The following is an 11,178-nucleotide window of genomic DNA, read 5'->3' on the forward strand; positions in this document are numbered from 1 at the left end:
TCCAAAATCTATTTCCTCTGGCATTAGATGCCTTCTTTAAAGTAACCCTCCTCATCTAGTGGCGAGCATTCCATCTCTAACTCTAAAATCAACCTTCTATATCTACCCTCTCCACTACTTTATTCCCTTCTGCTTTAAAATTGCATTCATCTCCCCAGTTTGGGGATGCAGCAATTGTTGTCCAGTTCTTTAAATGTCCCAGTGATTCTCACGATGTGGTCCCCAACCCACCTGCTTCTCATCAGCTGAAAGTGCCTGTGAAAAGCAAAGCTTCTCTAAAGGCAATGTGGTGTCCTGCACTGGATCCTGGAACAGATAAAGAACATTAGTGGAAAATCTGATGAAGTCTGCAGTTAATAGTAATGTGCCAAAATTGACTGCTTAGTTTTAACAAATGTTAACATTGGGAAATGAGTAAGGGGCATACAGAAACTGATTTTCGCAACTTTTGGTACATCTAAAATTATTCCAAAATTAAAAGCTTATTTTTTTTTAAAAAAAAGTAGCTTATTGTGCCCCAGAGCTACTGAATCTCAATTCCTGGGGCTGAGCTCTGGGAATTGATATTTTTTATTTTTTTTTAAATTTAAATTTTTATTTTTATTTTTTTTTGAGACGGAGTCTCGCTCTGTCGCCCAGGCTGGAGTGCAGTGGCCGGATCTCAGCTCACTGTAAGCTCCGCCTCCCGGGTTTACGCCATTCTCCCGCCTCAGCCTCCCAAGTAGCTGGGACTACAGGTGCCAGCCACCTCGCCCGGCTAGCTTTTTGTATTTTTTAGTAGAGACGGGGTTTCACCGTGTTAGCCAGGATGGTCTCGAACTCCTGACCTCGTGATCCGCCCGTCTCGGCCTCCCAAAGTGCTGGGATTACAGGCTTGAGCCACCGCGCCCGGCCGGGAATTGATATTTTTAACATGAACCTCAAATGATTCTTAAGCAAATACAAATTTGAAAACCTAATCTCTCCATCTCCTTTCATTCCATGTCTGAACAGCGGCTTCCCCATTGTTTTACTTAACTTTGCCTTAATCTGAGTCAATCCTTTAAATCTTTTTAACCCTAAAATATAAATCCCCCTTTTCACAAATGAGAAAACTGAAATACTCAGAGATTGTGTCCAGGATCACATGACACACAGTGGTAGAGCTGGGATGTGAACTCCTAATAAGTCTGGCTCCCAAATCCACGCTCATAACCACTCTGCCTCCCAACCCTGTTACCAACCAAGGACAAACAAACGAGCTGTGCAACTAAATCACTAAAAGAACCATTGTTACCAATATTACCCTGGGCCCACCTATTTCTGCAACCTTCTTTTTTTTTTTCTCTTGAGATGGAGTTTCACTCTTATTGCCCAGGCTGGAGTGCAATGGCGTGATCTTGGCTGACCGCCACCTCCGACTCCCAGGTTCAAGTGATTCTCCTGCCTCAGCCTCCCAAGTACCTGGGATTACAGGCATGGGCCACCACACCTGGCCAATTGTAGAGACAGGGTTTCTCCATGTTTGTCAGGTTGGTCTCGAACTCCCGACCTCAGGTGATCTGCCCGCCTTGGCCTCCCAAAGTGCTGGGATTACAGGCGTGAGAGCCACTGTGCCCGGCCTATTTCTGCAACCTTCTAAGCCCAACAGTCCTTCTCTCTGTTCCAGCTTGAGGCTTTGCCCTTTGCCCCTTTTACCAATGGGGAAAAATGAATGACAAGAAAGCACGGGGAAGATGTGCTAACTACCGTGTCCTGGACATGTAAGGTACAGTTGCTCTTCTCTTAGGATGCAACTCAACTATATTTTCTTTTTTTTTTTTTTTGAGACAGAGTCTCGCTCTGTCGCCAGGCTGGAGTGCAGTGGCGCAATCTCAGCTCACTGCAACCTCTGCCTCCCAGGTTCAAGTGATTCTCTTGCCTCAGCCAAGTAGCTAGGACTATAGGCGCACGCCACCACACCCAGCTAATTTTTTGTATTTTTAGTAGATTTGGGGTTTCACCATGTTGGCCAAGATGGTCTTGATCTCTTGACCTTGTGATCCGCCCGCCTTGGCCTTCCAAAGTGCTGAGATTACAGGCGTGAGCCACTGTGCCCGGCCAACTCAACTATATATTCTAGTCTGCCTCTCCTAACTACCTTATGCATCAATCTAATAAAGTTCCTAGTGTTCACCTTGACGTTGAATTACACTCATATTGCTAACTAACTTCTTATTGGATTTATGTTGTCTCCTACAAATATTTTAAGCTAATTACCCATGTTCTCCGACATGCTTATGTCTCGGAGCATTGGTGGAGAACACTGACACACCAGGCATTAAAATGAGGTGGTGTTTGGTAGACTGGTGGCTAATCTGCATTTTGCCAAAGCAGCATCAGTAGAAGGTGGTCTGACAATATATCTCAGGCTCACTAAGCATCTGTCCAGATGATCAGGGAAGAGCCAGCTCAGTTTCACTGTCTCTTCTGGGCTCCCTCACTCATATTTAGAGCGCAATATCAAGTTGCAGATCCCACTGCTGGATGATAAAGTTTTGGGAGTTCCTGCCCTCCAACAAGACACACAAAACAAAATCATCTCTAATCAAAATGGTTCAGTATAAATGGAGGGTTTATAAAATAGAACGCAATCTCAGGCAAAGTCTCTGTTCTTCCATGTATCTCCCTTCATCAAGTGAATCACGAGACAATCACAGGATCGGCAGGCGTGAGACCTAGGAAATATATTTCAGTAAAACATGTTTCTTAACTAGTTCTGTTTCTGGTGATTGCAATTTGCTTGACTTTACTTACTAATAAAATTTTTGCTGCTTATATTTTAAGTACATCTGAAAAACCTGATTATGAAGTCAGAATCCATACATCTCCTCAAATACTCTTAGAAAGCAGTGTCTCTCCATAAAAACATGAGGAGAAAAAGACTTCTACAGCATCTTTTTATTGTCTTTACCATTACTTTAATGCATTTTAAAATTTATCTACATTAATTGGGAACAAAGAAAAATAGACATTTCTTTGTTTTTCATAAATAACTAATCTTCATATTTGATAAAAATCTCAAACCATTATTTTACCTTCCCACAAATATAATACATACAAAAGTTTTCTGAAGTAAGGTCAACAAATTAAGTATCTTGAGACTAACGTAACCACATACAACTGCCGTTTGTACTGACTCCCAGGAACGAAGCAGAAAGAAAAACTCATCAAGCTGCTCTGGGTTTCCTTTTGTAAGTGTTACAGATTCAGAACTGTAATCATGTATCATCTGCCAGTAATAACGTATGGATTCAAATTGATTGTCTGCCAATAAAATATCACTGGCTCTGGGGTAACTTCTGGATTTAACATGACAGTGACTACTGCATGGGATAGGCACTACACATATATGGAAATCATAAAAAGTATTGAATGCCCTGGACTTGAACTACTGACTCAGTATGTGCCTCATTTGGCTCAGTAATAAATTCACCTGCACCAAACCCGTATCAAAAGTCACCAAATCTCTCATATATATATGTAATATATATTATGTATATATACAACCCACAAAACATACATACTATATAGTTTGTAACAACATGAAGTCATATTGTCTTAAAATGATGTACTCACAGACAGACATTATCCTGGCTGAAATAAATCCTATTGTCATCAGGCTGCTAGCTTTTGAGAGTCTTGACTCAGGTTAGCTACTTATATTCTGCCTACTCTTCACCCTTCTTTAATGTCTTGGCAGTTCTTTCAGAACCACCCTCCCCAATCGACAGATTTCTTTCCCAGGATCACTTGATTGGACTTTGGAAACAAGAAAGAGCATGCAGAGGGAGCAGGCAATTCTTAGCCACTGTCCCTCACACCTGCCTATATGTGTGATGTGCTCTGTCCTGTTGGCCACATTTAGTGTTAGAAAGCAGTTATTCAAAGCTTTGTCCCTCCTACCCCCCTTGGGCTTTCTGTAGAGCACAAAAGTGAAAGAAGCTTCTTTGGCAGGGGTAGCAGTTCATTAAAATATACAACTACATTTCCTAGCTCTGGGGTTCCCATTCTGTACTGGAGAGTGCAGGTCACGGATGCTGTTATTAAGGTTCGGTGTGTGATCCATGAGGTTTTCTCCTGGCAGCCGGTGTCAGGATTAGTGCAGCTCCAGCCCAGGAGGAAACAGCCTAATGAATACCAACTTTGAAACAGTGCTGTCGGCACGTTATTTAAGCTTGTACATGCGCACAATTACACACAACACATACAAGGGCCTTGGTCACTGGCAATGGTCATGAGAAAATATGACAAAGGTTTGCAAGGATAAACCAATAAGGCACCAAGAAAAATTATTTCCAGTCAATTTGACCATTTCAAAATATAAGAAGGGAAATCATAGAAATTAAAAAGATTTCCTAAAATCCGGTCAGCTGATTCACCGAGAGGTCCCATTAGTTCCTTTACACAACCTACCTAAATCGAATCCTCACCCGCTAAACTATGAAGTGAGGCACTGCTTAAAATCAAACTGAAAGGGATAGCCCTGAAGCTGTACACATAAGAGACTCCAATGGGCCCTAAGTCCTCCCCAGCTTCACAAAGCTGGCTGTGAAGAAGTTGCAGAACTGCTCCATAACCTTTTATTTTACAATTGTTTTCATGAGCATGACTTGTTTCCATAATCAAATGCAAACTGGGGGAAGTTAAGTCTATGGATGGAAACAGGGAGTGGCCGTCAGTAGATCCAGTTTCCCTCCCCTGGGGTGGCTGATCTCAGTAAGACTTAGGGAAGCAGGTGGGCTTTTATCTTTGTCTCTCTTAGGGGATGAGGGAAGAGAGGGACAGCAGAGGTGAGAACAGAGACAAAGAAGTGCCTCTGAAAGTTGGTCTGGAATTAGACCCCAAAGATCCCAACTAATATTGCCCCCCCTTGAGCTTAGCATCCTTTTGTTTTAACTGGCTTATTTTTAAAGTAAATTAGTTGTTCAGCATGTTGCTAAAACAAAAAAAAAAAATTCTAAAAATGAATTAAATCACTTTCATCCACTTCATCCCACAACTTTTGGATACACTGTGCATCATTTCTAGATTTCTCCACAAAGAAGGAGGGACAACTCAAATTAGGCACAATGACTGGAAGGCAGCAGAGCAGTCTGTGTACTTTCTGGGAAGACATACGAAATGAGGGAAAAGGTCAAGGTGATCAGAAAAGGTTCTCTCATTTGAAAAACAGGAGAGGAATTGGCACTCAGTCAAGGGATCTATTTCAAGATTCTAGGAAGAGGCTTCTTCCTAGAAGAATAGAGGAATAAAATAGGCACAAAGTTCTGTAGCTATTTGTATGAGGTTTTGTAGAATCCACTGAAATTTTAATTTTAATTCAGAGGATGAGTTGGGTAAGAGCAGTGCATTCTGATAAATGTGAAGTTTTTGAGAGTCCTTAAAACTTTAATACTAGGCTTCTTCCCACTAGTGAAGTGTTGAAATTCCCTCTGGGAACTATGCATTTGTCTAACACCCATGAAATAAAAATGGACCTAGGCTTACATTTGACTTTTCCAGCTTTGGTAAGTGAATTACAAATGCCTAGACTTCAGTTGTTTTCCCAGACAGGACTTTCTCAAATGTTAATTGCTCTGGTCATTTTAGCTTCCTAAATTTAGTCCCCAGTCCTGGTCACTGGTATTTTGCTGGCTGAGGCACTGTCACTCCCTTCCCCAGTAATGGCCCCACACTCTTCATGAATGAATGCTTAAACAGATTAGGAAAGCAAACAGAATTTTCTAATAGCAAAGAAACCTCTGTGTGTGTGTGTGTTCATCAATATAGGCTTTCATAATGAATGAAGGAATAGTTAGACAGATTAGTAAAGCAAACCAAATTCTCTAATTGCAAAGTGTGTGTGTGTGTGTGTGTGTGTGTGTGATCAATATACAGGCTTTCTCAGAAGAGGAAGAAAACTATAGAGGTAGCACTACATTGATCTATATTTTAAAAGGTTGTGCAAGCATGTTGTGGGTCTCTTTTGTTTTCAGAGACGGCAGAGAGCAACGTCTTGCTGCTTTTGGAATATCTGGCCATAAACTAGTCCAAAGTCCAGGGACACTTATTTTCCCTTATTTGGGCCAATGTTTGTTCACAGGTAGCCAGCCTCCCTCCCCCAGTTCAAGCACTTCATTCAAGGGTGGGTGTGGTTTCTAATCACAGCTCTCCAGGAGACGAGGAATAAGAAAAGCAAAAAGGCTGTTTAACATGATAAAGGGGGAGGGGTGGGGGGTGCAGCAAATAAGTGTTGGAAATTTACTTTAATTATTGGAAGTATATCCATTTTAGTCCTTACATTTAAAAAGGAGCCCCTGTGAGCAACTATCGCTAAGTACTGTCCAGAGGGAGTGGGTTTACACTTTTGCCAAAATTATAACACAAGTTCCTTAAAAAAAAAAAGAAAAAAAAAAAAGGCGATCACTGAAGCCTAAGAACCACCCACTACCTCTCAGGCACAAAGCTGCCATCTCACCAGCCTAAAATTCAAGCTCCACCAATCACCATCGCTTAGGTTCTCACTATTGCAAATATTTATGCCAGATCCTCTATAATGCTACCTCTAACTTATTCAAGACACAACGATGGTGCTGTTAGGAGTGAGAATTATTACAAGCACTACAGAAAAGAAACAGAACCTCCCTCTATAAACAAAGCCAAGGATGAACACAAAATCGCTAAGCACTCCCTAACCTTGTCACTTTGGAGAGGCCCTGAGCACATTATGCTCCCCTCCTAGGTATGACCTGGGGCTATAAACTGCAGCTCACCTTAAATAATCATGGATACTTTAAGCAGTAGAAGGAAAAAGCACACCCAACAACTTCCCAGTCACAGCAACCGAAACGTTCACTGTTCACATTGTTTTTTCAAAGACACACATATAGGAAATATATTTTCCCAATTGAGACCACACAGTTCAAAGAAACCTGAACCAAGTGGAACTTCATTACAACGCCAACCTTAGGATTGTAAAGCCCCCAAAGCAAAGGTAAATTTTGTTGCCAAAATGCAACAAAGTTACAAATTAAGAAAAATACATATAAATTAAAAAGAGGGTTCCCATAAAGGCAGTAAGAAACGCAAAATAGAATACACGTGAGCTGGGCCTCTTGGAGACGACCTGGGACAGGTTCTTCCTCGATAACGCCCCTCTTCCCTCTCTCCAAGTCGCCGCGGGAGGGGGCAACAGCACCATGAAGGTAAACGGAAGTGACCTTGGCAAAACTACCAAACAAAACGCCCCCCTCCCCTCAGCTCTTCGGCCGGGTCCCTCGGCGGCAGCCTCCTACACGTGCGACAGGGACACCTGCTTGTGGTAGGTGGCGGCGGGGCCCGGCGGCCCGGTCCTGCCTGTGAGAGCGGCGCTCGCCTCGGGGTAGTCCCCAGCGGCCATGGCGCTCCCGCTCTTGTGGACGCGCCGCGGGCGGCAACAGCAGCGGCTGGTGAAACGCCGCCACGACTCCACCGTCTTGCCCGACCAGATCCAGACACCCGACGTGATGCCCACCACCAGGCACATGAAGTACTTGAGCATGAGCACCCAGTACTCGGGCTTGGCGCGCGGCTGGCCGGCGTCTGGGCCCGGGCAGGCGCAGGTGAGCGCCGCCTCCCAGCTCTCGCGGTAGTGCTGCTCGTACAGGTAGCAGGCCACCACGATGCTGGCGGGCACCGTGTAGAGCAGCGTGAAGATGCCGATGCGGATCATGAGCTTCTCCAGCTTGTCCGTCTTGGTGCCGCCCTGCTTGATGACGCTGCGGATGCGGAAGAGCGACACGAAGCCCGCCAGCAGGAAGAGCGTGCCCACCAGCAGGTAGAGCACCAGCGGGCCCAGCACGAAGCCGCGCAGCGAGTTCAGGTTCTGGTTGCCCACGTAGCAAATGCCGGCCACCGGGTCCCCGTCCACGGAGCTCAGCGCCAGTGCCGTGATGGACTTGACGCTGGGGATGAGCCACGCAGCCAGGTGGAAGTACTGCGCGTAGCCCGCGATGGCCTCGTTGCCCCACTTCATGCCGGCGGCCAGGAACCAGGTGAGCGACAGGATGACCCACCAGATGGAGCTGGCCATGCCGAAGAAGTAGACCAGGAGGAAGACAATGGTGCACAGCGCAGGGCCCGTGGTCTCGTAGTGTATGTGGTTGTGCTCGCGGCTGCAGGCCACGCTGGCATGGCCCACGACCAGGCGCACTAGGAAGCCCAGCGACACGCACAGATAGCAGGCTGACAGGAAGATGATGGGGCGCTCAGGATAGCGGAAGCGTTCCATGTCGATGAGGAAGGTGGCCACCGTGGTGGATGTGGAGATGAAGCACAGGACCGACCACAGGCCGATCCAGAAGGTGGCGAACGTGCGCTCGTCGGCACTGAAGGACGGCTGGTAGCAGGGTACGGCGCAGTTGGGCACCTGGCCCGTCCGCACCTTGTTGTAGAGGGGGTGTGACTCCTTCAGGATGGGCACGAAGGGCTCGCGACACTTGCACACGGACGGGCCCCCAGCGGGGCATTCGCCCCCAGAGGCCGGCGCCCCTGGCGGGCCTGGAAGGGTGGGCTTGGCTGGGAAAGGCCTGGGGGGCGCCGTGGTGGCCTCGCTGCGGTTGTAATCCATGCAGAGGACCTCGGCGTCGCGGCCCAGCACCGGGAGGCGGTCGCAGCTCATGCGCTCGGGCCAGGCGAAGCCGTACTGGCGCATCAGCGGTGAGCAGCCGGCCTTGGCGCGCTCGCACACCGAGCGGCAGGGCGGCAGCGGCTTGTGGTAGTCGGGCAGACAGATGGGCGTGTACATGGAGCATAGGAAGAAGCGCAGGTCCGGCGAGCATTGGATCTCCACCAGCGGCCAGAACTGGTGCACCTCCAGGCCTGCCTCGTCCTGCGTGTCGTGGTTGAACTGGTTGGGCATGTGCGTCAGGTTGTAGCCGATGCCGCGGCACATGGGCACCGTGATTTCCTGGCACACCGGGGCCTTGGACGCGGCGGCCGCCCGGCCCACCAGCTGCGCCAGGAGCAGCAGCAGCAGCGAGGGCGGCGCGGACGGGTCAGGCCGAGCCATCGCCCCCTCCCTCCCCTCGCCTCCAGCAGCCCGCGAGGGACCGATACAGGCAGAGGAATCCGGGTCGGGGCTTCTCCCTCCGGCGTCTCGTGTGTTGCACCGGGGCTGGCAACCTGTTGGTTGCTTTTTCCTTTAAAAAAAATTCGTCCAAAGATAAGCTGCTTCGGGAAGGCGCTGCCAAGGCAGCGCTCCGCTTCTCGCCGGATAGGGACGAGGAGAGACGGTTAGGGCTCGGATTCCAGGGCAAGGACTCTTTAAAAAAGAAGGGGGAGAAGAAAGATTGCAACCACTCCCTGTTGGAGGAGCGTCAACGGTTCGGTCCCCGCGAGCGGTCTCCAAATCTCTAAGTTAACCCCTTTCCTTTCCTCCCCGCTCCGCCTCCTGGAACCAAACTACTGACTCCCCCACCCTTTCTTTCCAAGCTGGGCCCTCCAGGCAGTGCCCGGAGACCAGAACCCTCAGCCTCCCGGAAAAGGGCACAGGAACTGGGAGAAGAACAGGGAGAGACGGAAGGTTCTCACCTCCACGGATCCCGCCGAGAGAAGCAGACAGTCCGCAGCCAGCCTGGGTCCTCCGTCCCTGGGTCACTCCGCTGAGAAGCGCGAATCAGAGCCGGGCTGGCGCCGGGAAAGTTTAGCGACAGGCTGGGTACCCGTGGCAGCGGCACATGGCAGCAGGTGGGGGCGACTCAGAGAGGGGGGCGCCCCCAGAACAGGGGCGGCGCAGGCCAGTCACTCGCCCTCTCCTCCTCGGGGGCCCCCCGCATGATCCAGACGGAGCCGGACAGGGGCAGGCCGTGCGTTCTCCCCGGGGCCGGGAGCCGGACGGAGGGCGAGCGCGCCTGGCAGCACCTGGGCGGAAGGAAGGCGGGAGGCGGGAGCCGTGGGACCCCGCCGCCTCACAGCACCGCGAGCAGCCGGCGCTGGCCCGGCCGGGACTGCATGGTGCGCGCCGGCCGCCGCGTCCCGCCCGCCGCTCGCCTCCTCCCCTGCAGGGGGCTCCGCGCTCCAGTGGACTCCTGGGGGCGGTGGCGACGCTCTCGGGACGTGCCCTGCTCGGCTCCTCCCCCGCGCTCTCGCACCCTTTAGCCCACCTCCGGCGAGCACGGAACCGCGCGCGGCGGCGACCACAGAGGACTCACGACCGCAGGCTGGCTGCCCTCTCCCGCCCCGCCCGGGTCACCTGCTTCTAATGCCCGCCGGGAGGCCCCGCCCCGGCCCCGCCTCCTCAGGCCCGGGCGCGGTTGGTGGGCCGCCTCGCCACGCTCTCCTTGCGTCCCCGCCCACTGCCCCGCGGGCTCGGCCTTTCCCCCGGCGCCCTCTGGCCCCGCCCGGAGCGGGCCGCCAAGGAGCGCTGACCAATCGCAGGCCGGGAGGCGATGGGGGCGGGGCGAATGCTAATCATGCCGCTCTGGGAACCCGGGCGGGAAGCCTTGGCCAGAAGTCCCTCTGGAGTTCTCTGCCGGCACCCTGGGTGTAGGACTCGCTCCTGTAACGTCCTGGTTTATGCACCTTTGCTCCCAGGGCCCCTGCCCTTTTCTGCAGCTAAGCGTCCTTACAGAGTTCAGTGCTTCTTTGAAAGAATTGCTCGAGGAATCATTCTTAGGCGTGGCTGTCTCCCTTCTGCGCTGTCTTGGAACTGTGTGAAAGAAGAGAGAATACTTACTGAGCCCTTTCTGTGTGCCCAACAAAGTGTTAATCGTTTACATCCTTTTTTTTTTTTTTGAGACGAAGTTGCTCTGTCGCCCAGGCTGGAGTGCAGTGTCGCGATCTCGGCTCACTGCAACCTCCGCCTCCCGGGTTCAAGCGATTCGCCTGCGTCAGCCTCCCGAGTAGCTGGGATTACAGGCGCGCGTCACCACGCCTGGCTAGTTTTTGTATTTTTTAGTAGAGAAGGCGTTTCATCATGTTAGGCTGTCCCTCGAACTCCTGACCTCGTTATCCGCCCGCCTCGGCCTCCCAAAGTGCTGGGATTACAGGCCTGAGCCACCGCGCCCGGCCCGTTTACATCTTAAGATAAGGTCTCACTCCTTACAACAATTCTGCGGCAGGTACTCCCTACAGGTGAAGAAACCGAGACAGACTTGGCCAAGACAACCGAGCTAGTCATAGTTCCCGCAAGAAAGGGCG

At 50.2% G+C, this 11,178-nt stretch overlaps 1 protein-coding gene across 1 annotated transcript; it reads right to left on the minus strand.

The window, feature by feature from the left end:
- Positions 1-2,904: 2,904 nt before the first annotated feature.
- FZD5 (frizzled class receptor 5) lies at positions 2,905-10,212 on the minus strand. The gene is made up of 2 exons (XM_023219780.2): positions 9,571-10,212; positions 2,905-9,301 (listed from the first exon to the last, which is right to left on the minus strand). Exon 2 carries the CDS (start codon positions 9,047-9,049, stop codon positions 7,292-7,294), a length of 1,758 nt encoding a protein of 585 aa, XP_023075548.1. The 5' UTR covers positions 9,050-9,301; positions 9,571-10,212; the 3' UTR covers positions 2,905-7,291.
- Positions 10,213-11,178: the final 966 nt, after the last annotated feature.

This window comes from Piliocolobus tephrosceles, chromosome 11 (genome assembly GCF_002776525.5).
Source record: "Piliocolobus tephrosceles isolate RC106 chromosome 11, ASM277652v3, whole genome shotgun sequence".
In the NCBI taxonomy this organism is placed as follows: domain Eukaryota; kingdom Metazoa; phylum Chordata; class Mammalia; order Primates; family Cercopithecidae; genus Piliocolobus; species Piliocolobus tephrosceles.